Source organism: Saimiri boliviensis, chromosome 19 (genome assembly GCF_048565385.1).
Source record: "Saimiri boliviensis isolate mSaiBol1 chromosome 19, mSaiBol1.pri, whole genome shotgun sequence".
Taxonomy (NCBI): domain Eukaryota; kingdom Metazoa; phylum Chordata; class Mammalia; order Primates; family Cebidae; genus Saimiri; species Saimiri boliviensis.
In genome coordinates this window covers 38,464,056-38,489,930 of record NC_133467.1, presented here as the reverse complement: position 1 = coordinate 38,489,930, position 25,875 = coordinate 38,464,056, and the positions used below count along the sequence as shown (strand labels likewise).

General features: G+C 42.9%; 1 protein-coding gene across 5 annotated transcripts in view; it reads left to right on the top strand.

Moving 5' to 3' along the window:
* The window catches only part of SNX27 (sorting nexin 27), an 85,714-nt gene extending 59,839 nt beyond the window's left edge, over positions 1–25,875 (top strand). For 4 of the 5 annotated variants that reach the window (XM_074389613.1, XM_039460027.2, XM_074389615.1 and 1 more), the window contains 5 exons: positions 9,583–9,672; positions 19,728–19,877; positions 20,201–20,329; positions 20,725–20,784; positions 21,679–25,875. In XM_074389613.1, the coding sequence (XP_074245714.1) occupies positions 9,583–9,672; positions 19,728–19,877; positions 20,201–20,329; positions 20,725–20,784; positions 21,679–21,726 (477 nt within the window). In that variant the 3' untranslated portion in view covers positions 21,727–25,875. Of the gene's footprint in view, positions 1–9,582; positions 9,673–19,727; positions 19,878–20,200; positions 20,330–20,724; positions 20,785–20,893 lie in introns of all 5 variants that reach the window. The other variant, XM_039460028.2, reaches the window with a different exon arrangement.

Sequence of the window (25,875 nt, the reverse complement as noted above, 5' to 3'; positions counted from 1 at the left end):
ACTCTTTTAGTTATTTAAAAATGTACAATTAAATTATTACTGACTATAGACACCCTATGGTGCTATCAAAGTACTAGGCCTTATCATTAATTCTACATATTTTTTGTACCCATTATCCATCCCCACCTCTCTCCAAATTTCCCACTACCCTTCCCTTCCCAGCCTCTGGTAACCATCCTACTCTATCTCTTTGAGTTCAATTGTTTTGATTTTTATAGTCCACAAATAATTGAGAACATGTGATGTTTGTCTTTCTGTGCCTGGCTTATTTAACTTGACATAGTGACCTCCACTTCCATCCATGCTGTTGCAAATGACTGACTCTCATTTTTTTTTTTTTATGGCTGAATAGTACTCCAATGTGTATAAGTACCACATTTTCTTTATGCATTCATCCGTTGATGGATACTTAGATCGCTTCTAACTCTTGACTGTTGTAAACAGTGCTGCAACAAACATGGGAATGTGGATATCTCTTCAATATTGATTTTCTTTCTTTTGGGTATATACCCAGCAGTGGGATTGCTAGATTGTATGATGGTTGTATTTTTAGTATTTTGAGGAACCTCCAAACTGCTCTCCGTAGTGGTTGTACTAATTTATATTCCCACCAACAGTAAACAGGGGTTCCCTTTTCTCCGTATCCTTGCCAGCATTTGTTATTGCCTCTCTCTTGGATATACGCCATTTTAACTAGGGTGAGATGATATCTCATTGCAGTTTTGGTGTGCATTTCTTTATTTTCCTGTTCTTTGAGCTCCTTATATGTTCTGATTATTAATCCCTTGTCAGATGAGCAGTTTGCAAATATTTTCTCCCATTCTGCAGGTTGCTTTTTCACTTTGTTGATTGTTTCCTTCGCTGTCCAGAAGCTTTTTAGCTTGATGTGATCCCATTTGTCCATTTTTGCTTTGGTTGCCTGTGCTTGTGGGGTATTAACTTAAGAAATCTTTGCCCAGACTGATGTCCTGGAGAGTTTCCCTGATTTTTTTCTTGTAGTAGTTTCATAGCTAGAGGATTTAGATTTAATTATTGAATCTATGTTGATGTGATTTTTGTATATGGCAAGAGTTAGGTGTCTAGTTACATTGTTTTGCGCATGGATATCCAGTTTTCCCAGCACCATTTATTGAAGAAACCGTCTTTTCCCCAGTATATGTTCTTGACACCTGTATCGAAAATGAGTTAGAGTCTCTTCAGAGTCTTTAGGTTTTTCCAAGTATGAGATCATATCATCTGCAAACAAGGATAATTTGACTCCTTCTTTTCCAGTTTGGATGCCCTTTATATGTAGGTATGTAGATTTGTTTCTCAGTTCTTTATGGTGCTCCGTTGATCTGTGTGTCCATTTTTATGCCAGTACCATGCTGTTTTTGTTACTAGAGTTCTGTAGTATTTGAAGTCAGGTAATGTAATTCCTCCAGTTTTGTTCTTTTTCTTCAGAGCCAGGGTCTCGCTTTGTCACCCAGACCCGAGTGCAGTGGCATGATCACAGCTCACTGCAGCCTCAAGCTCCTGGGCACAAGCTATCCTCCTGCTTCAGCCTCTCCAGTAGCTGGGGCTGTAGGTGCACGCCACCATGTCCAACTGATTTTTTAAGTTTTTGTAGAGGTGGGAGATATTGCTGTGTTGCCCAGGCTGGTCTTGAGCTCCTGGGCTCAAGTAATCCTCCCGCCTTAATCTAAAATGCTGGGTTACGGATGTGTGCCAGGAGCACGCCACCCAGTTTTCTTCTTTTTCGTAGGATATCTGTGGCTATTCTGGTTTTTTTGTGATTCTATCTAAATTTTAGGATAGTTGTTTTCTATTTCTGTGAAGAATGTCATTGGTATTTTGATAGGAATTGCATTAAATCTGTGGATCACTTTATATAGTATGGACATTTTAACAATATTGATTCTTCCAATCCATGAACATAGAATACTTTTTCCATTTGTGGGTGTCCTCTTCAATTTCTTTCATCGTGTTTTAATTTCTTTTTCATATTGTTCACTCTTGGCGTATAGAAATCTTACTGATTTTTATTGTTGAGTTTGTATCCTGCAACTTCACTGAATCTATTTATCAGTTCTAACCGTTTTTTGGTAGAGTCTTTAGGTTTTTCCAAGTATGAGATCATATCATCTGCAAACAAGGATAATTTGACTCCTTCCTTTCCAGTTTGGATGCCCTTTATATCTTTGGATATATCTTTCCAGTTTGGATGCCCTTTATGTCTTGTCTGATTGCTCTGGCTGGGACTTACAGTACTATGTTGAGTAACGGTGGTGAAAGTGGGCATTCTTGTTGTGTTCCAGATCTGAGAGCAAAGGCTTTCAATTTCTCCCCATTCAGGATGATACTAGCTGTGAGTCTGTTGTATATAGCTTTTATTATATTCAGGTTCCTTCTCTACCCAGTTTTTTGAGGGGTTTTTATTATGAAGGCATGTTGAATTTTATCAAATGCTTTTTCACTATCAATTGAAATGATATGGTTTTTGTCTTTCATTCTGTTGATTGACATTGTCAATTGTCACACTGATTAATTTGTGCTTTTGAACCATCCTTACATTCCCAAAGATATATCCTACTTGCTCATGGATGATTTTTTAAATATATTGTTGAATTCAGTTTGCCAATATTTTGTTGAGGATTTTCACATTAATATTCATCAGTGATATTGGGCTGTAGTTTTCTTTTTTAATGTGTCTTTGTCTGATTTTGGTTTTGTCTTTTTTGATGTGTCTGGTTTGGTATCTTTTTTTTTGAGTTGGAGTCTGGTTCTGTCACCCAGGCTAGAATGCAGTGGCATGATCTCAGCTCACAGCAACCTCCACCTCCCAGGCTCAAGCGATTCTCCTGCTTCAGCCTCCTAAGTAGCTGGGATTACAGGCGCCCGCCACCACACCCAGCTAATTTTTGTATTTTTAGTAGAGACAGGGTTTCACTGTGTTGGCCAGGCTAGTCTTGAACTCCTAACCTTGTGATCCCCCACGTCAGCCTCCCAAAGTGCTGGGATTACAAGCGTGAACCAATGTGCCCAGCCTTGATGTCTTTTTTGATGTGTCTTTGTCTGGTCTGTCCTTGAGAGTGATCCATGTGCTGTGCTGAATCACTCTCAAAAGAATGTGTGTTCTGCAGTCACTGGATGACGTGTTCTATAAATAGATATTTTTACAGAACACTCCATTTGGTCTATAATGCAGAATAAGTCCAATATATCTTTGTCGATTTTCTGTCTGGAAGTTCGGTCCAATGCTGCAAGTTTGGTGTCGAGGTCTCCAGCTATTATTATATTGGAGTCTGTCTCTCTCTTTAATTCTAATAATATTTGCTTTAGATATTAAATATATATCTGGGTGCTCCAGCATTGGGTGCACATATATTTTAAATTGTTATATCCTCTTACTGAATTGACCCCTTTATCATTATATAGTGACCTTCTTTGTCTTGTCCTGTATTTTTGTCTTAAAATCTATTTTGTCTAAGTATAGTGCCTTGTTATTTTTTGGTTTCCATTGTCTTAGAGTATATTTTTCCATCCCTTTATTTTCCATCTGTGCATGTCTTTATAGGTGAAGTATGTTTCTTATAGAACAGATCAGTGGTTCTTGTTTTATTTGTTTAGCCACTCTGTTGATTGAAGAGTTTAGTCCATTTACATTCAGTGTTACTGTTGATAAGCAAGGCCTTACTTCTGCCATTTTGTTACTTGTTTTATGGTGGTTTTGTGATCTTCTCTTCATTCTTCCTTTCCTTCCTGTCTTCCTTTTAGTGAAGGTGATTTTCTCTGGTAATATGATGTAGTTTCTTGCTTTTTATTTTTTATGTATTTGTTGTATGTCGGTTTGAGGTTACTGTGAGGCTTGCAAATACTATCTTATAATCTGTTATTTTAACCTGATAACAACTTAACACTGTTTGCATAAACAAGCAAGCAAGCAAAAAGAAAACTAATAAAGGCTCCATGCATTAAATATATCCCCCTGCTTTTTAACTTTTGTTGTTGGTGTTTAGACCTTAGTGTACTATGTTTTGAAAAGTTGTTGTAGTTATTACTTTTGATTGATTCATCATTTAGTCTTTCTACTTAAGATGTATAGTTTATATACCATAGTTACAGTGTTAGGGTATTTTGTGTTTTTCTGTGTACTTGCTATTACCAGTGAGTTTTATACTTTCAGCTCATTTCTTATTGCTCATTAACATCCTTTTCTTTCTGATTGAAGTATTCTTTTTAGCATTTCTTGTAGGCTGGGTCTGGTGTTGATAAAATCCCTTAGCTATTGTTTGTCTGGAAAGTTTATTTCTCTTTCACGTTTGAAGGATAATTTCCCTGGATATACTATTCTAGAGTATAAGGATTTTTTCCTTCATCAATAGACTAAACTCTTTCCTTTAAATATATTATGCCGCTCTTTCCTGGCCTGTAAGGTTTCCACTGAAAAGTCTGCTGCCAGATGTCTTGGAGCTCCATTGTGTATTGTTTCTATTCTCTTGATGCTTTTACGATCTTTTCTTTATCCTTGACCTTTGGGAGTTTGATTTTTTAAATGCCTTGAGGTGGTCTTCTTTGGGCTAAGTCTGCTTGGTGTTCTATAACCTTTTTGTACTTGGATATTGGTATTTTTCTCTAGATTTGAGAAGTTCTCTGTTAATATCCCCTTGAGTAAACTTCATCTCTTTATCTGCCTCCTCTTTAAGGCCAGTAACTCTTGGATTTGCCCTTTTGAGACTATTTTCTAATCCCGTAGGCCTCCATCATTGTTTTTTACTACTATTTTTTGTCGTCTCCATGTATTTTCAAGTAGCCTATCCCCAAGCTTATTAATTCTTTCTCCTGCTTGATCAATTCTGCTATTAAAAGACTCTGATGGGCCAAGCGTGGTGGCTTACGCCTGTAATCTCAGCACTTTGGGAGGCCAGGGTGGTGGATCATGAGGTCAGGAGACTGAGACCATCCTGGCTAACAGAGTGAAACCTCATCTCTACTAGAAATACAAAAAATTAGCCGGGCATGGTGGCATGCGCCTATAGTCCCAGCTACTCAGGAGGCTGAGGCAGGAGAATTGCTTGAACCCAGGAGGCAGAGGTTGCAGTGAGCCGAGATCGTGCCACTGCACTCCAGCCTGGGCAACAGAGCAAGACTCTTATCTCCAAAAAAAAAAAGACTCTGATGATGTTCTTCAGTATGCCAATTGCATTTTCCAGCTCTAGAATTTCTGCTTGATTCTTTTTAATTATTTCAACCTCTTTTTTTTTTTTTTTTTAAATGAGACAGAGTCTGGCTCTGTCACCCAGGCTGGAGTGCAGTGGTGTAGTCTTGGTCCACTGCATCTCTGTTGAATTTATCTGATAGAATTCTGAATACCTTCTCTGTGTTACCTAGAATTTCTTTGAGTTTCCTCAAAACAGCTATTTTGAATTTTCTGTCTGAAAGGTCACATATCTCTTTTTCGACAGGATTGGTCCCTGGTGCCTTATTTAGTTCCTGGATTGTGTTGATACTTGTAGATGTTTGTTGTGTCTGGGCATTGAAGAGTTAAATGTTTATTGTAGCCTTTGCAGTCCAGCCTGGTTCGTACCTGTCCTCCTTGGGAAGGCTTTCCAGATATTTGAAAGGACTTGGGTCTTGTGATCTAAGCTATATCTGCTTTAGGAAGGACCTCAAGCCCAATAGTGCTATGGTTCTTGTAGACTCTTAGAGAGGTACTGCCTTGCTGTCTTGGACAAGATCCAGAATTCTCTGGATTACCGGGTAGAGACTCTTGTTCTCTTCTTTTACTTTTTCTCAAACAAATGTAGTCTTTTCTATGCTGAGCCATCTAGAGTTGGGGGTGAGCAGCACAAAGCACCCCTGTAAGCCACCACCACTAGGACTATGCCGGGTCAGACCTGAAGCCAGCACAGCACTGGGTCTTGCCTAAGGCCTGCGGTAGCTACTCCCTGGCCACTGCCTCTGTTTGCTACAATCAATCAGCGGGTGGCAAAGCCAGCCAAGCCTATGTCCTAAACTGCAGGGTGGTGAGTTCCCCCAGACCCCCGGAGGGTCCAGAGTGACATCTGGGAGCCAGGGACTAGAGTCAAAAACCTTAGAAGTCTACCTGGTGCTCTGTTGTACTGCTGCTGAGCTGGCATTCACACCACTCGATACAGTCCTTCCCACTCTTCTCTCTTCTTTTCAAAGGCGGAGGAGCCTTACCCCATGGCCACACCCACCTCAGGCCCATGGGGAGTACTGCCACATTCCCGCCAGTGTTCCCTTAAGACCCAAGGGCTCTTCAGTCAGCTTGTGGTGAATGCTGCCTGGCCTGGAACTCACCCTTCAGGGGATTGGGCTCTCCTCTGGTCCAGGGCAAGTCCAGAAATGCCATCTAAGAAGCAAGTCCTCTTAGAGCTTCGTGAGAAAAGGGTACATAGAAGGACAACATTTAAAAAATCCTGCCGGGCGCGGTGGCTCAAGCCTGTAATCCCAGCACTTTGGGAGGCCGAGGCGGGTGGATCACGAGGTCGAGAGTTTGAGACCATCCTGGTCGACATGGTGAAACCCCGTCTCTACTAAAAATACAGAAAATTAGCTGGGCATGGTGGCTCGTGCCTGTAATCCCAGCTACTCAGGAGGCTGAGGCAGGAGAATTGCCTGAGCCCAGGAGGCGGAGGTTGCGGTGAGCCGAGATCGCACCATTGCACTCCAGCCTGGGTAACAAGAGCGAAACTCCGTCTCAAAAAAAAAAAAAAAAAGAAATGAAAGAAGACCATTTTTACTGCCCATGTGAAAAAAGAGCTCCCTTGGAGTTGCTGGAGTAGATAAGCACTGACTCACCTCTGCCTTGGGGAAGTGTTCATCAAATATTAGTACTGTTGTGAGTCAGACATAGTAGGCATTGGGAGTAAAAACAAAACAGAAAGGCAGTTTTCTTATATTCTTATTCTCATCTAAACAATACAGAAATACGGCAAAATAATTGTAAAGCCTTTTCCCTGAACTAAATAACACTGTAAGTTACTTTGGAAACTGAATAGACCAGTATTTTTTATTTCCCCTCCTACTTCTCTGCCAGCTTGTCAATAATTGGTTTAAATTTGGCTGGAGCAACACAGTCTTTTGGTGATGAAAAGCCAAGCGTTCAGGTTCTTCAGGACATTGACATTGCATGGTGGTTCTTATTGAACATCCCTTCCCTTCTGTGGCTGTAATCCTCGGTGCCTAACTGAGCCCTCACTTGTATGGCCAAGACTGGGGAGAGACTGGCATAATCTTTCTATTAGTCACTTCCTGGCAGGACATTCATATCCTTGTGCGATTCTTAGAAGAACTTAATAGCTAAATGATACTAATAATAGCTACTTATATATACTCTACAAAACTCATAACATCTGTCATCTTTTTGTGGTCCATCTATGAGATATTCCAGTTTTACACAGTGAAAGGGTTTACATGACTTACGCAAGTGCGCGTTGGTAGCTGACAGAGCTAAATGATGAATTAGTCTCTTGACTTAATCTTGAACTCATTTGCCCATCCAACTATTTTTCTTTCAAAGACTCTGGGAAATGATTTCTACCTTAAGTACCATAACATCTTTGATCTTCCTTATTTCATTCTCTCTTCAGTTTAATTCATGTGGCCCTCAAACAAGAAATCAAACATAAATTTCTTCTTTAATACAGAAGAAACCTTTTTTTTTTTTGAGCTGGAGTCTCGCTCTGTCACCCAGGCTGGAGTGCAGTGGTATGATCTCGGCTCACTGCAACCTCTGCCTCCTGGGTTCAAGCGATGCTCCTGCCTCAGCCTCCTAAGTAGCTAGGATTACAGGTGCTCACCACCATGACCGGCTAATTTTTGTATTTTTAGTAGACACAGGGTTTCACCATGTTAGCCAACCTGGTCTCAAATTCCTGACGTCAGGAGATACACCTACCTCAGCTTCCCAAAGTACTGGAATTGCAGGCATGAGCCACCATGCCTGGCCAGAAGAAACCTTTTTTTATTGCTTATTTTAGCTTCCTGTTACTTGTTTCCTTAAAACTAAATTCCTGTGCCTGCTTTTTAGAATCTTTTACAATCAGTTGTTCGTCTGCCTATCCAGCATTATCTTTCATTGTCTCCTATTTATTTAAATTAAGTAAATCAATTTTCTCAAAGTATTTAAGCACAGACTCATTCCTGTTTCCTAACATTAGCTTATAATTTCTCTTCTTCAGTCTATGCTCTGTGGATCCACCCAAGGCTTCCCTGATAACTATAATTACCAATAAGTGCATCCATTCTGGCTGCACATATCACTGTCTGTACCACACTTGTTTGCTATTTAATTGTTACCTTTAATACAGCATTATATAACATCTTTCAGTGCTCTCTAATTGTTTACACAGGTATAAAATAACTGATATTTAAGTCTCTTGACATGAGAAACCAGATCTCTAACATATTTAGAACAGTGCTTGAGCATATGCTAGATATTCTTTAAATGCTAGTTATTCCAGTAAGTATACCTGTTACTGGATGTATTAGTCTGTTCTCATACTGCTATAAAGGCACTACCTGAGACTGGGTAATTTATAAAGAAAGGAAGTTTAATTGACTCACAGTTTCACATGACTGGGAATGCCACAGGAAACTTATCATGGCACAAGGTGAAGGAGAAGCAGGCACCTTCTTCACAAGGCAGTAAGAGAGAGAGAATGCAGGCAGGGGGGACTGCTACTTTTAAAATCATCAGATCTAGGCCAGGCGCGGTGGCTTATGCCTATAATCTCAGCACTTTGGGAGGTTGAGGCAGGTGATCACTTGAGGTCAAGAGTTCGAGACTAGGCTGGCCAACCATGGTGAAGCCCCGTCACTACTAAAAATAAAAAATTAGCTGGGTGTGGTGGCTTACACCTGTAGTCCCAGCTACTCTGAGGCAGAGGTTTCAGTGAGCCAAGATTGTGCCACTGTACTCCAACCTAGTTGACAGAGCCAGACTCCATCTCAAAACGATCAAACAAAAAAGCGCCATCAGATCTAGCAAGAACTCCCTCACTATCACGAGACCAGCATGGGGAAACCAGACCATGATCCAGTCGCCTCCCACTGGGTCCCTCCCTTGACACATGAGAATTACAATTCAATATGGTCTGGGGACACAGAGCCAGACCATATCCCTGGACATGTGACAGAGTTCACTGTTAATGATGGTAGTTCAAGTGGACAAGAGATTTGCTGAAAATGTATCTGTGCCGATTTTCATTAAGAATGTACATAGTGGCCGGGCGCGGTGGCTCAAGCCTGTAATCCCAGCACTTTGGGAGGCCAAGGGGGGTGGATCACGAGGTCAAGAGATCGAGACCATCCTGGTCAACATGGTGAAACCCCGTCTCTACTAAAAATACAAAAAATTAGCTGGGCATGGTGGCGTGTGCCTGTAATCCCAGCTAGTCAGGAGGCTGAGGCAGGAGAATTGCCTGAACCCAGGAGGCGGAGGTTGCGGTGAGCTGAGAGCGCGCCATTGCACTCCAGCCTGGGCAACAAGAGCGAAACTCCGTCTCAAAAAAAAAAAGAATGTACATAGTAATGATTTTTACACTCCTTTCTTCTCTACTTCTGTTTTAACGATAGGCGGTCGATGATGTGAAGAAAGGTTACATCAAAGCAGAAGAAAAGTCCTACCAATTACAGAAGCTATACGAACAAAGAAAAATGGTCATGGTAAGTTTATGTCTTCATAATCCTTTTATAAAATACCCCTTCCTCCCTTTTAAACCCGTGGTTCCAGTCATTTTTGAGAGGATTACAGACTGGTTAGTGACTTACAAAAATTTTTTAAAAGGAGGGGAAAATAGGGACCTTGATGCAAAGTCCGTCGTGTTTCTCCATTTAACACACAAAGATCTTAAATTACTGTATATTGGTACATCATTGTATTATTCTTTTGGTGCGGGGGACAGAGTCTCTCTCTTTTGCCGAGGCTGAAGTGCAGTGGTGTGGTCTTGGCTCACTGCAACCTCTGCCTCCTGGGTTCAACCAATTCTCCTGCCTCAGCCTCCCGAGTAGCTGGGATTACAGTTGCCTGCCACCACACCCAGCTAATTTTTGTATTTTAGTAGAGATGGAGTTTTACCATGTTGGCCAGGCTGGTCTCGAACTTCTGACCTCATTATCTGCCTGCCTCAGCCTCCCAAAGTGCTGGGATTACAGGTGTGAGCCACTGCACCCGGCCTAGATTTTTAACATTAGACATTATTTTAGTCATGATTTAGCAATAACAAAATCATTTGTTTTTACAGCTTCCATTTCTGAAGTTGCTTAAACATTTATGCTCTGTAGTTCTCTTGGTTAGTATATCATCCTAGAACTCTGCTATTTGATTCAATAGCTATTAGTCTCGTGGCTATTTATATCTAAATTTAAATTTATTTAAATTAAATAAAATTTAAAATTCCGTTCCTTAGATGCTCTAGTCACATTTGAATGCTAAGCAGCCATATGTGCACAGTGAGTAGCTACCGTATTGGACTGCACAGGTATAGAACATTTTTATCATCATTGAAAGTTTTGTTGAACAGGACTGCCTAGAGTGTTCCTTAAATGGCTTTAAATTAGTTCTCAATTTGTATCTGCCGTAGATACAGGGATGGAAATTGTCAAAAATAAAATTTTCTTATAGCATTTTAAAATTTCTCTCTTGGAAGATTCACATGTAGTTGAAGTTTTTTCAATTACAGATGCTCCTCAACTTACAATGGGGTTACATCCCAATAAACACAACTTAAGTTAAAAATACTGAATAAAAGCTGGGCGCGGTGGCTCAAGCCTGTAATCCCAGCACTTTGGGAGGCCGAGGCGGGTGGATCACGAGGTCAAGAGATCGAGACCATCCTGGTCAACATGGTGAAACCCCGTCTCTACTAAAAATACTAAAAATTAGCTGGGCATGGTGGCGCGTGTCTGTAATCCCAGCTACTCAGGAGGCTGAGGCAGGAGAATTGCCTGAACCCAGGAGGCAGAGGTTGCGGTGAGCCGAGATCGTGCCATTGCACTCCAGCCTGGGCAATAAGAACGAAACTCCGTCTCAAAAAAAAAAAAAAAAAAATACTGAATAAAAAATGCATTTCAGGCTGGGCGCGGTGGCTCAAGCCTGTAATCCCAGCACTTTGGGAGGCCGAGGCGGGTGGATCACGAGGTCAAGAGATCGAGACCATCTGGTCAACAAGGTGAAACCCTGTCTCTACTAAAAATACAAAAAGTTAGCTGGGCATGGTGGCGCGTGTCTGTAATCCCAGCTACTCAGGAGGCTGAGGCAGGAGAATTGCCTGAACCCAGGAGGCGGAGGTTGCGGTGAGCCGAGATCGCGCCATTGCACTCCAGCCTGGGTAACAAGAGCGAAACTCCGTCTCAAAAAAAAAAAAAAAAAAAAAAAATGCATTTCATACACCCAACCTACCGAACATTATAGCTTTGCCTAGCCTACCTTAAATGAACAAAGAAAATGAACACATATTACCCTACCGTCAGGTAAAATTGTCTAACACAAAGCCTATTTTAGAAGAAAGTTAAAGCTTTTTTTTTTTTTGAGACTGCGTCTCACCCTGTTACCCAGGTTGGAGTGCAGTGGCATGATCTCAGCTCACTGCAACCTCCACCTCCCGGGTTCAAGCAGTTCTGCTTCAGCCTCCTGAGTAGCTGGGACTGTAGGCCCCTGCTACCACGCCTGTCTAATTTTTGTATTTTTAGTAGAGATGGGGTTTCACCATGTTGGCCAGGCTGGTCTTGAACTTCAGACCTCAAGTGATCCACCTGCCTTGGCCTCCCAAACCGCTGGGATTACAGGAGTGAGCCGCCATGCACGGCCTACAGTTATTTAAACTTTGAACAAAAATTTGAGGTACCCGGCCGGGCGCAGTGGCTCACACCTGTAATCCCAGCACTTTGGGAGGCCGAGGCGGGTGGATCACGAGGTCAAAAGATCGAGACCATCCTGGTCAACATGGTGAAACCCCATCTCTACTAAAAATACAAAAAATTAACTGGGCATGGTGGCACGTGCCTGTAATCTCAGCTACTCAGGAGGCTGAGGCAGGAGAATTGCCTGAACTCAGGAGGCGGAGGTTGCGTTGAGCCAAGATCGTACTATTGCACTCCAGCCTGGGTAACAAGAGTGAAACTCCGTCTCAGGAAAAAAACAAATAAATAAAAATTGAGGTACTTGTAAAGACAGCAGAAAACTTTAAAAAAAAAAAAATTGAAGTACAGTGTCTACTGCACACACATTGCTTTCACCCTATCATAAAGTCAAAAAGGCATTAACTATTTTAAGTTAGTGTCCATCTTTATTATCTACCTTCTGTGTACTTTTCAGGAGAGAATGTTGATTCTCACTGCAGGGCATAGTGGCTCATGCCTGTAAACCCAGCACTTTGGGAGGCCGAGGCTGGTAGGTCACTTGAGGTCAGGAGTTTGAGACCAGCCTGGCCACAGGCTGAAACCCTGTCTCCTACTAAAAATATAAAAATTAGCTGGGCATGGTGGCATGTGCCTGTAATCCCAGCTACTCAGGAGGCTGAGGCAGAAGAATCGCTTGAACCCAGGAAGCAGAGATTGCAGTGAGCTGAGATTGCACCACTGTACTCCAGCCTGGAGGATACAGTGAGACTCTGTCTCAAAAAAAAAAAACCCAAGAAAAAAGAATGTAAACCAGTCAGCCATTGAACTTAGCCTTGTATCTAGCTAAATTGGTTATTTTAATCGCTTATATGATGAAAAGTAAGAAATCTCTTTACCTTAGAAAATTACCGAAGATCCAGGAGCCATCTTACCAATGTTCTGTGTATCAGCAGGCTGAAATAGAAAATGCAAAATATTTTAAATGTAATTAAATCTCGGCAGAATTTTGGTTAGGAGGATTTTGCTATGTGTGAGACAGAATTTTGAAACATAACTTCCACTTGTTTTTTAAGATAATAGCATTGTCTTCTATTTATTTAATGCATGATTCTAATACATTTGAATCTTTTTGGTGAAAAGGGCCAAATACTAAAGGGCCATCAACTTCTGCAGTAATCTTTTGCCTTTGCCAAAGCCAACGAAGTTTTCTTGTTCCTGAAAAGTTAATACAATCAAAATAATTTCATAAGGTCTTCTGATCATGCCAGTGTGGAATACATACCGTTTCTTTGCAGTTACAGTACTCCAAACACTGTCTTTTCATCTGTGCATTCAACAAAACGTATTTCTTGAGTACCAAGTATGTGCCAGGCACAGTGCAAGGTGTGAAAGTAATAAATAGGTTTGCGTTGTGCGGTGGCAAAATTTAGAAAATCTGAATTTAATAAACACAGTAATCTATTATGAAGTCGTTTTTAGACTTGTTTATATTTTGTAATCACCCAGGGAAAAACTCGAGTATAGTTGATACACAGATGTTTCCTCATGGTCTTTTGCCATGTGTATAAAATATGCTTAAACATTTGTGGAATTGTCTTAAAAACTTAGTGCCAACATATTACTATGTACTAGTCACATGATATTACAGTCAGATTTTGAAGAAAATCTCATCGAAGTTTGAATTTTATAAGTATAATATGTATTCAAGTATCAGTATTCAAAGGCATTAGCCTAGCCAATATTAGGTCATGGCCAATACATTGAAACTTCTCAAATGAACCCTTCTGAGCCCATCGGCCCTGATGTCATTAACCATAGCAACTAGGTGTAGGCTCGGCCACTACAATTAGTAGTTGTCACATCACTGTAAGACCTTCGGCAATACAATGAACTTCTCAGTTTTAGTTTCTTTTCCGTAAAGTGGTGATACTCAGATTATCAGCTATTAAGTAGAATCTTGAAAAAATACTCCAGGATTCTTTTTTTTTTTTTTTTCTGGAGATGGAATGCAGTGGTGCAATCTCAGCTCACTGCAACCTCTGCCTCCGGGTTCAAGCGATTCTCCTGCCTCAGGCTCCTAAGTAGCTGGGATTATAGGTGTGTGCCACCAATCCTAGCTAATTTTTGTATCTTTAGTTGAGACGGGGTTTCACCTTGTTGGCCAGGCTGGTCTGGAACTCCTGACCTTGTGATCACCTGCCTCAGCCTCTTAAAGTGCTGGGATTACAGGCATGAGCCACTACACCTGGCCACTCCAGGATTCTTGGAAGATAAATAAGGTTTTTGTAAGTTTCCCTATTCTCCAAATCTCCAAATACAGAAGAGAGCTCACATCTGTGCATAGTACCCAGTGTGATCAAAAAGATTTTTGTTTTATACTTACAAAGTTAGACTGAATCTCAAATTTGGATGGTTGAGAATGTAATATACAAGAAACGATGTTTTCTATTCTCTTCCTTCCTCCCTCCTTCCCTTTCCCTCTCTCTCCTCACACAAACAATAGACATGTGTAAATTATGCATTTCTTATGTTGAAGTGGCCTGATTTTGCCATTGTTGAGCAGATAAATAGTTTGTGTTTCTCTACATAATTTGTAATGATTTTACACAAGGTAGTATGTATGTCAGTTTTTCTCAAAGTATGGTCCTAGTCTGCTTACATGGCAATCACTTTTGAAGCTGCTTAAAAATGCAGATTTCTAGACTCCAGCCTACATTTACCAAGCCAGAATCTCTGGAGATAAATCCTACCCAAACTGAGCACTCTGAAAACCTTGTCTCCCAATGAGACTTTACCTTTACGGCTCACTAAGGGCACAGGTGCCCTTAGTTTTCACTTGGGTTATTTTTAGAACTTATGGCATTAAGAAGTCGCCTGAAGGTCTTTTGCTTTCAAGGACTACATTCTTTTTTTTTTTTTTTTTTTTTTTTTTTTTTTTTTTTTTTTGAGACGGAGTTTCACTCTTGTTACCCAGGCTGGAGTGCAATGGCGCGATCTCGGCTCACCGCAACCTCCGCCTCCTGGGTTCAGGCAATTCTCCTGCCTCAGCCTCCTGAGTAGCTGGGATTACAGGCAGGCGCCACTATGCCCAGCTAATTTTTTGTATTTTTAGTAGAGACGGGGTTTCACCATGTTGACCAGGATGGTCTGGATCTCTCGACCTCGTGATCCACCCGCCTCGGCCTCCCAAAGTGCTGGGATTACAGGCTTGAGCCACCGCGCCCGGCTAAGGACTACATTCTTGAACACGGAGGGATAAATCAGCCTTCTGGTACAGAGGGGATGCAGAGAGCATGTATTATGTGCCTGACTGGTCCAGGCACTGTCTATGAAGTCTCGTTTTCTCCTTGGAACAACCCTGCAGGTATTATTCCTACTTTACAGAGAAGTGGAGTCTGAGAGATTAAGATTCTTACCCAAGATCACATAGCTTGTCAGAAGTGGAACTAGAATTTGAAAATGGGATTTGAACCCATTTTTTTTCAGGCTCCAGTGCATATATTTTCCCTGCATCAGGGAAGAGAGTATGCCAGCAATGTCTTTTATTTCCAGATGGCAGAAGAGAAGACCCCAGGTAGAGTAACTCACTCAAGGTCACAAAGAGAGAGTTTAAGATACTCAGAGCTCCACCCTGCTTCTGGTCTCTTTTACCAATCCCTGCCTTTGCATGCTTCTCTCTTTTTAAAAGATCTATTACAGTAAAACTCCCAATTGATTATGGCAGAAATATTTGTCAAAGCATAGTGGTGCCTCCCAATGAAGAGAACTCTCAACAGATGTGCTATATATAATCCTATTTTGTTAAAGGACATGAATAGAATTAGTTTTGCAGAGGTCTTAAGCATCTTGGAGCAGAATTGCTGCTTACTGAGCATGTAAAGTTTCTGATGACTATGTTAGGAAGATGGCTTGGATTGAGTTCCAGAGGCCTGATTGCCAGGGTGCTCTTTTTAACATTTTGTTGTGTATATGTATACACAAACACACAATAAAATGTGATATATATATATAGAGTGTGTGTGTGTGTGTGTGTGTGTGTGTGTGTGTGTGTATAATTTATTTATTTATTTTGAGATGGACTCTTGCTCTGTTGCCCAGGCAGGCTGGCACAATCTCGGCTCACTGCAACCTCCACCTCCCAGGTTCAAGCAGTCCTCCTGCCTCAGCCTCCCATATAGCTGGGATTACAGGCACATGCCACTATGCCTGACTAATTTTTGTATTTTTAGTAGAGATGGGGTTTCATCATGTTGGCCAGGCTTGTCTCCAACTCCTGACCTCATGTGATCTGCCTCCTCCAGCCTCCCAAAGTGCTGGGATTACAGGCATGAGCCACTGCACCTGGCTGTGTAAATTTTTAAGAAAATAAAGAAGTTGGAAGAAAAATGCAGTTAGCCCCCATGTACCCATTATCCAGCTTCAGTAGCCTTCAACTTTCTGCCATTCATGTTGCTTCTGTCTCATTCACATGCTTTTTTCCCCTTAGGAGATTTGTTTGTTTGTTTTACTGTCACTTACTTGAAGCTTACCCCAGGAATTTTTAAAAATAATTTCCAGATACTTAAAAAAGTTTTTCTTAGCTGCCACTTATTAAATGCCTAGTTATGGCTGAGTACTATGTTAAATACCTTTTTTATTTTTATCTTTTATTTTGAGACTGGGTCTTGCTCTGTCGCTCAGACTGGAGTGCAGTGGTGCCATCACAGCCTTGACCTCCTGGGCTCAAGCAGTCCTCCTGCCTCACTCTCCCAGGTAGCTGGGACTACAGGTACCCAGCACATTTTGTTTGTTTGTTTGTTTGTTTTTGTAGAGATGGGGTTTCACTATATTGCCTAGGCTGGTCTCTAACTGCTGAGCTCAAGTGATCCTCCCACCTCAGCTTCCCAAAGTATTGGGATTACAGGCGTGAGCCACCATGCTCTGCCAAATACTCTGTATTTAATGCTCGCAAATAACGCTGTGGTATAGATGCTATTACTATTTCCCATTTACAGAAGACGAAACTAACTTGCTCAAGGTTGCACACTTAGGAAGTAATGGGGTCAGGATTCAAGCCCAGGGCAGTTTGGGCTTCTTAATCACTCCTCTGTGTCCCAAGCTTTGCTGTTTATTATAACCGCTGGGCTTGAATATAGGAGTCAGGGATTTGTTTTGTTTACAGTGCCAATGGCAAGATTAAGCAGTATCCATGTTTATCACTGATCTAGGAAGGACAATAAAAAAGAGAAGGTGGAATAGGGTGATAGAAGGAGAGAGGGATAATCCCAGCACTTTGGGAGGAGGCGGGCGGATCATGAGGTCAAGAGATGGAGACCATCCTGATCAACAAGGTGAAACCCCGTCTCTACTAAAAATACAAAAATTAGCTGGGCATGGTGGTCCTTGCCTGTAGTCCCAGCTACTCGGGAGGCTGAGGCAGGAGAATTGCTTGAACCCAGAAGGCGGAGGTTGCGGTGAGCCGAGATCATGCCATTGCACTCCAGCCTGGGTAACAACAGCAAAACTCAAAAAAAAAAAAAGAGGAGGAGGGAGGGAAGAAAATGATGTGATTGAAATACTGTTGCACTTGTTGGCCAGACATGGTGGCTCACACTTATAATCCCAACACTTTGGAAGGCCAAGGCAGCCAGATCACTTGAGGGCCAGGAGTTTGAGACCAGCCTGGCCAAGATGGCGAAACCCTGTCTCTGCTAAAAATGCAAAACATTGGCCAGGTGTGGTGGTGCACATCTGTGGTCCCAGTTTCTCAGGAGGCTGAGATGTGAGAATTGCTTGAACCTGGGAGGCGGAGGCTGCAGTGAGACATGGTTGCACCACTGCACTCCAGTGAGACTCCTGTTTCAAATAAGTAAGTAAATAAATAAAGACGTAGAGTCTTGCTCTGTTGCCTGGGCTGGAATGCAGTGGCATTACCATGTCTCACTGCAGCCTTGATCTCCTGGGCTCAACCTATCCTCCTGCCTAAGCCCCTCAAATAGCTAGGACTACAGGCACACACCACCATGCCCAGACAGTTTTGAAATTTTTCGTCGAGACAGAGTGTCACTGTGTTGCCTAGGCTGGTCTCAAATTTCTGGGCTCAAGCAGTTCTCCTGCCGCAGCCTCCCAAAGTGCTGGGATTACAGGCAGGAGCCATTGCACCTGGCCCCTCCAGATTGGTTTTGCAGTATCGTAACTGTGAGAGTCATATGTGCCACTTCATTTTGGTCCAGATGCTTTTTAAGGAAGCTTATATACTGGAGACCCAGGGTACAATAGGATTGATCTGGGGACTAGTTGGTGGTAGTAAAAGGAACAGAGGCCTGGAAATTAAACCTGGGTTCTAGTCCTGGTTGTGCCACTTATTATGACTTGTGACTGCAGGCGAGTCTCATCGTACTCTCGAGTTCCCATAAAATGACTCATTGTTAAAGTCTCTTTCAGTTTTAACATTTTATAAATATGAGATCTTACCACAGATCATTGTAACTTTCTGTTTTTTGTTTTTTTTTTTTTTTTTTTGAGACGGAGTTTCGCTCTTGTTACCCAGGCTGGAGTGCAATGGCGCGATCTCGGCTCACCGCAACCTCCGCCTCCTGGGTTCAGGCAATTCTCCTGCCTCAGCCTCCTGAGTAGCTGGGATTACAGGCACGCGCCACCATGCCCAGCTAATTTTTTGTATTTTAGTAGAGACGGGGTTTCACCATGTTGACCAGGATGGTCTCGATCTCTTGACCTCGTGATCCACCCGCCTCGGCCTCCCAAAGTGCTGGGATTACAGACTTGAGCCACCGCGCCCGGCTCATTGTAACTTTCGATTGGAAAAGGAATGCAAAATATTTACTCCCTTCCTTAATTGTAAGGATAGATTAGATTCCCATACCTTGATTACAATGAAAATAGAGGATCAGACTAAGTAGAATTGTGAGATCCCTTCTAGCACTATAAGTCCTGGTTATCCTGGTTATAGTATATCTTCTGGTTTTCATCTGTGTATCTTTTTTTTTGAGACCCAGTCTTGCTCTATCGCCTAGGCTGGAGTGCAGTGACACAATCTCAGCTCACTGCAATCTCTGCCCCCCGGGGTCAAGCAATCCTCCTGCCTTAGTCTCCCGAGTAGCTGGAATTACAGGTATGTGCCACCACACTTGGCTAATTTTTGTATTTTTAGTAGAGACAGGGTTTCACCATGTTGGTCGGGCTGGTCTCGAACTCCTGACCTCATGATCCACCTACCTCGGTCTCCCAAAGTGCTGGGATTACAGGCATGAACCACTGCACCCGGCATCTGTGTATCTTTCTTAAGTAGAGAAAGGAGTGTTAGAAGTATGAAAGTGTTGTTTCCTTACTTATGGCAAAAATTTTAAAAAAGGATGAAGGCAGAATTTGGAAGTGGGATAAAGAATTGCTAGCCAGGCATGGTGGCTCACGCCTGTAACCCTTGCACTTTGGGTGACTAAGGCAGGAGGATTAGTTGAGTCCAGGAGTTCAAGACCAGTGTGGGCAATATAGAGAGACCCTGTCGCTACAGAAAATCAAAAAATTAGCCAGGTATGGTGGTGGGTGCCTGTGGTCTCAGCTACTTGGGAGGCCAAAGCAGGAGGATCACTAGAGACTGAGGAGGGAGGATTGCTTGAGCCCTGGAAGTTGAGGTTGCAGTGAGCCAAGATCACACCACTGTACACCAGCCTAAGTGACAGAGCAAGACCCGGTCTCAATAAAGAAAGAAAAGAATTGTCTTGGAGTCCTGTCCCAACTTACAGATGGGTGCAAGACCAGAGGCCAGGTCTTCAGGTTGTTGGGTGAGAATGCTCTCTGTTCTTCTCCTTGCACCACATCTCATTAGCTCTTCATTGTGTTTAGTAACATAGTAACCCTGTTTCTCCTTCCCTTTTTCCTAGTACCTTAACATGCTAAGGACTTGTGAGGGCTACAATGAAATCATCTTTCCCCACTGTGCCTGTGACTCCAGGAGGAAGGGGCACGTTATCACAGCCATCAGCATCACGCACTTTAAACTGCATGCCTGCACTGAGGAAGGACAGCTGGAGGTGAGTGTTCAGCATAGGGCTCAGGCTTCGAGGACCTGAGATACTTCAATGCTCACTTGGTTGTGATGTTTTAATTCCTTTTTAGGGGGAAATGAAATCAAAACCGTATTTTGACGGGGGCAAATAAACACGGAATCCACACCGATCCTCAACTTCATTGTCTGCCTCCACTGATTGTATTCTTCTGTCATAGTCCTCTCTCTGAAGCAATGCAGACATCTCCATTCATTTCTCTTCTGTCACCTGGTCCAAAACCCCCTACCTCAGTTCTCTGGCACTCTCAAACACAGACTGTACCTTACTACCTTGTCTTGGTTGTCCAGAACCAGGTGATCGCATTTGAATGGGATGAGATGCAGCGATGGGACACAGATGAAGAAGGGATGGCCTTCTGTTTCGAATATGCACGAGGAGAGAAGAAGCCCCGATGGGTGAAAATCTTCACGCCATATGTGAGTACGATTTAGGGAAAGTAGCTGGGGCTTAGTTTTTTTGTTTTTGTTTTTGTTTTTGTTTTTGTTTTTTCAGCTAAATGCATAAATGGAGAGGGAGATGGAGATAGTGGTCTTGAGATCTGAACCTGTTTGAACCCTGGAGCCCCCAGGTTCATCCTATCTTTCCTTTAGGCCTGACTGGGATTGGCAATTTCCAATCCCACTTGGCTTGTAGTTACCACTAGAAGGAGCTAGAGAATAATGGATGAACCAGGCCTGGGTTTTGTGGTACTTGTCAGGGTTTTTCTCTAGACTGAGTTTGGAAGATGGGATGACAGGGGACGGGAGTTCAAAGGCACAGTCCTGAGGTGCCTGCTCTTGAGAAGTCATTGTGTCGCCACCTTTTTTTTTAGTTCAATTACATGCATGAGTGCTTCGAGAGGGTGTTCTGCGAGCTCAAGTGGAGAAAAGAGGTAATCCTAAACAATCCTTGAATTGACTTTTTCATCTTTTTGTTTATTTAAAATTTATAGGCCTGTGGCCAAATACCTGGGACCCTCACCTCCATCTCTGTCTTTCTAGGAATATTAGTTAGAGACTGATTATCTCATATGAGCCAGGACATTCTTCCAGCAAGGTTGGCCTCTGGATGGTGAACGGGCTGTGCAAAAAAGCCCTGCTTCTTCCCTTGTCTAGAGGGTGGACGTTGGCTACAGGCTCTTCCATTTCTCATGACTTCATGGACCCTCTTCTGCCAGTTTTTTAAACCAGATCACCCTCCATGTTGTTCCTGACCTACAGGGGCAGCTGTCCTCAGTTGTAGCCGTCTGACTGGATGAGTCCTGGCAGTCTTTCTAGGTGAATCAAGAATGTGTATGTGAGGAAAGGTGTTTGCTATTGCTTTACTGCTGTCTGTACGTGCCAGTGCTGGAGAAGAAATTGGAAGATTTCTGAATAATTAGCTACTTATTCTCAAGGAAAATCTTTGAAAGGATAAAGAGGTCAAGTCAAGAACGTGAAAACTTATATTCTTAGTACAGTAGAAAGAACATTGGGCTCTGGGAATTTATCTGGGTTTTCTCCTCTTTTTTTTTTTTTTTTTTCCCTCTGTGTAATTTTGGGTAAATCAACCTCCCCAGTTCTCAGTTTTCTCTTCTGTAAAACAGGAAGACTGAACCAGGTAATTAATATCCAAGGTCCCTGCCGGCTCTAAAAGGCTGTGGTTCTAGATGAGAAGTTTTATCAGGACAGGTGGGACCAATCAGATTGAGCCATCCAGGCATGCCTTTTTAGCTTCCGTTTGAGGAGTTGTCTCCAGATAAGAGATGTGGCTTCCCAATAACTCTTTTTTTTTTTTTTCCTTTCAGAACATTTTCCAGATGGCGAGGTCACAGCAGAGAGATATGGCCACCTAGCCTTTCTTTATCCCCTTCCCTTGCTTTTGCCCCCATCCTCTGACTCCTTTCATGTCCCGTGTCAGACAGAGTAACCATTAACACAAAAGAAGAGAAAAAGTTAAAAAGTCATTATATTCAAAAGCCCTAAACTAAATATTATTAATAACTCCCTCTGAATTTCATGTCTCTGGAATCGAGGTGGTAGAGAACAGCAGATCGGTTAGCATCAGAAGTCAACTGAGTTAAGACAGGAAAAGAAATAAGCCCAACCAGCTTGCCAAAGGTATCTTTGTTCTTTCATCTGGGCCTCATGCCAACAGCCTCTCCTTGTACTATATTTTTAAAACTGGAACTATGAACTTCATCCATTTGCACTGTTCAGACATATATATGTATGTATGTAAAAATTATATATACACAAATTAGCTGCACGTATATACATATATATATTTCTTTTTAAATTTCATATTGATGGCAGTACCTTTTTTAGCTTGTGTTTTTACACCCCTTTCACTAGAATCCATGACCTCTCTCGTGCTCTCTTTATTTTGAAACAAACTTTAAAAAGGAAAAAAAAAAAAAAAAATTTTACAGGGAAAATACCTCTCCTCATGAAGGACTCGAAAAGTTTACAACCTGCTTGGATTTTTGCCCCTTTTTCGTATTGAGTATAGATTCTGGCTCATGGGTTACCATAGAGTCTGAGGAGCAAGAAGTATAGTTTCTTTATCTTCCAAGAGGGTGCTGGGGAGGAGAAAGAGGTGTGTTTCTCAAGGTAATGGGCTGTAGTTCTGCAGGGAGAGCCTGAAGTCTTGGTGTGGTCTCTTGATTCTGTGACAGTTTTTCTGATCCATCTGTTTCTCTCACTCCTGGCTTTCTAGCCACATTCTGTACTTCCTTCCTGCTTTCCTAGGGCCCCAGTATGCTTTCCCTCCACTGGCCCTGAGTGGAGTTGCGGGTGGGCTCAGGAGGTTGGGAACCTGAAGCTGGTAGTAATTTCCTGTTTTGCTTGCTTTTCTTTTTTCTTTTCTTTTTTTTTTTTTTTGGAGACAGGATTTTACTCTGTCTCCCAGACTGGAGTGTGGTAGCATGATCATAGCTGATTGTTACCTTGAATTCCTGGGCTCAGATGATCCTTCTGCCTCACCCTCATGAGTAGCTGGGACTACAGGTATGTACCACCACACCTGGCTAATTCTTTAAAAAAATTTATTTGTAGAGACAGGGTCTCATTATGTTTCCCAGGCTGGTCTTGAACTCCTGGCCTCAGGTGATCTTCCTGTCTCAGCCTCCCAAAGTGCTGGGATTACAGGCATGAGCCACTGTGTCCTTCCCTGCCTTTTTTGCAGCAGGGATAGTACTTGGGACCAGAGTTAAGCTGATACCTTAGGCAAACAGGTTGACTTACATAGGGGAAAGCAAGCAAGCAGTACATGAGGTTTTACCTTCTCCATTCCTGACCAATAACCACCCACAACTGTGACATTCTCTGTGACTTCCTTAAACAGTAGTGATGGGGAGGGATCCAATATACCTGCAAGGTCTTGGGGAAACTTGCAATGGGTCAGTGGTCTGTGCCAACCAAACTATAGCCCCATCCAAGCCAGCTGAGGACCCAGGAAGGAGTAGTAGGAATATGGTTGATTTAGATTAGTTTTAGTTAAATGGAAACTGAAGGAAAACCTTTCTGCTTTCTGTCCCTCAAAGAGTTCCTCATCTGATCTTGCAGCTAGACCCTTTGAGACCTAAGAGCTGCATCCACGGATTAGAAGCCAGAGCTAACTGGGGTAGGACAATATCCCCAGCCCCTAAGCTCTGTAGATAATACATAAGAAGCACCAAGTCAGGCTCAGATGCAGCGAAAACACATCTTTGAGCCTTTTCTTTTTCCCTGCTCCCCCTTCCAAACAAAACCTTCATAGCATGGCCTCTTTGGCTCTAACTGGGAGACAGTCATGAATGGTTGTAGTCAACTCCACTGAGCAGCATTGGGTGGTTGGAAAGTCTCTCTCTTTTTTTTTTTTTCCCCCAAGATGGAGCCTTGCTCTATCACCCAAGCTGGAGTGCAGTGGCGCAATCTCAGCTCACTGCAACATCTGCCTCCTGGGTTCAAGCCATTCTCTGGCCTCAGCCTCCCCAGTAGCTGCGATTACAGGCGGCTGCTACCAAACATAAGAATGCTGAACGTGTAAAGTTGCAGCGGGATCCTTAATTTGAAGACTTTGACACAGAACTAACTTCTTTTGGCTTAAACGAATTTAAAATGAGCCAAAGGACCCTGAAAAGAAGACATGTTGATTTCCTACTCCTAGATGCTAAAGAGACTTTTGGCACCAGCTTTGTTCAAACTGTAAAAATAGCAATTTGCCCCTACTCCACTCAGAGTGGGACAGTAATGAACAAATCTGGGGTTCCATACGACAGCTCAAATGCTAACCTTCGGATATGAGACAGGGATTTGGAGGTCCCTTAGAGTGGGGAGATGGTGCTGTGTTCCCATTCTGGGATAGCATTCACTTGGTGCTTTGGAGATTAGGTGAGGACCCCATAGGTAGTTGGCCTGTTGGCAGAATTTAGGAACAGCCCTGTCTTGAAAGTGTCCACTAACAAAGCATCCAGCTTGCAGCAAGGAGGTGGGGAAGGAGGGCAACCCTGAAGGACAGCGCCTTCTCCTCTTCCGCCCATACCCGGCCCTGGATGGCGGAGGCGGGCTCCCTGTGGCTGTGCAGGTCCTGTAGGATCTTCTTTGCATGAAGCAGTGTTAGTTGTGACTGTTCTCTCTCCCCTTCCTCTGCACTTCCCTTCTGTAATCTCTACTGTCCTTAGTCCCAGCTTCTGCCCAGGGAGGCTTCTACCCAGACTTCTTTTGCAATTTGTTCCTGGGAAGAGGGGGCTCCCCATTCCCCCAGCTTCCTCCTAGCAGAACCAGCAGGATCCTCCTGGTCTCTCATCGGCCTCCCTCCACACTTGGTTTTTATCCTCTGGGGTAGAAGCTCAGAGCTTTTTATGGCCCCAGAGCAAACGTAGACCCTGAGAACCCTGTCCCTGCAGAAAGATTCCCTCGGGCCATGCTTTGGGCCCTCTACTCTTTATATGTTTATTCTATTCTCTGTTTTCCCACCCTCTTCTTACCCTAGGCTGAAGCACAGGTACAGATATGTGCGTGCTCAGGGCAGCTCCTAGGCCTGGACCGAGCTCTCAGGGAGGAATTAGATAAATATTCCATCATCCTCATGCCTGGCCCATTTAGTTTCACCCTTTAGTTACCCAGGCCAGTAGCTTTGGGTTATCCCTTCTTGTAGCTCCAAACCCAATGCTTGGAGCAGCGAAATAGGGCACTGACAGGAGATGACACTTTGCTCTCCTATCTCAGAATTTGCCAACTTCTGGCTGGGCTCCTAGGAGGCAGTTTTCTTGAAGGGGACTTCGTCCTAGTTGACCTAAATTTTCCAGACCAGGAGGGGCTGCTGTGCCCTCCCTTCTCTCCAATATACTATTTGGCTAGATTGATTCAGCAGTAGAAGCTCTTTGATGTGTTGACCCCAACATACAGCTGTTCCTTCACCAGCTTCCTTGTGTCACAGTAGCTTCCTTTGGAGGATGATGGGATAGAACACTCGGAGAGAGGGAAGAAGAGAGGCAGTGGCTGTGCTTCTCTAGCTCCCCATCTTCCAGGTCCACCTCTTGACTTCCTCTTCCCCTAAACCTGAGCCCATCACGCCAGGCCTCATTGCTGCCAGGACAGCCTCAGCTCACTCCTCAGCAATAATCTAGGGTATGTGGGAAGGTCAGGGCTATGGGAAGGGGTAGATTCACAGAGGGGAGTGATACGGGGTGGGGGCACTTGGCCACCTGCTAAACTTGGACATTAATTTTATATCATGACCCCCTTTTAAGCCAGTGAGCTGGGCTTCAGTCTTTCCCAGGCCACGCACATTTAATTTATTTGAGAGAAACTCTAATTGTATTTTCACTGCAGTATCTTGTATTTTTTATTTGTGATTTAAGAAATGTGAAGAGAAAATACACAGACAAAATAATGGCTAACAGTGTTTCTTTCATTCCTTGTTCTAGAGCTAACCACTCTAAAATTGTTTGGTAATGTCACTTAGTGTAATTAATTGTAACATATTCTTTTAAATAAATTGATTTATTGATCAAACACTT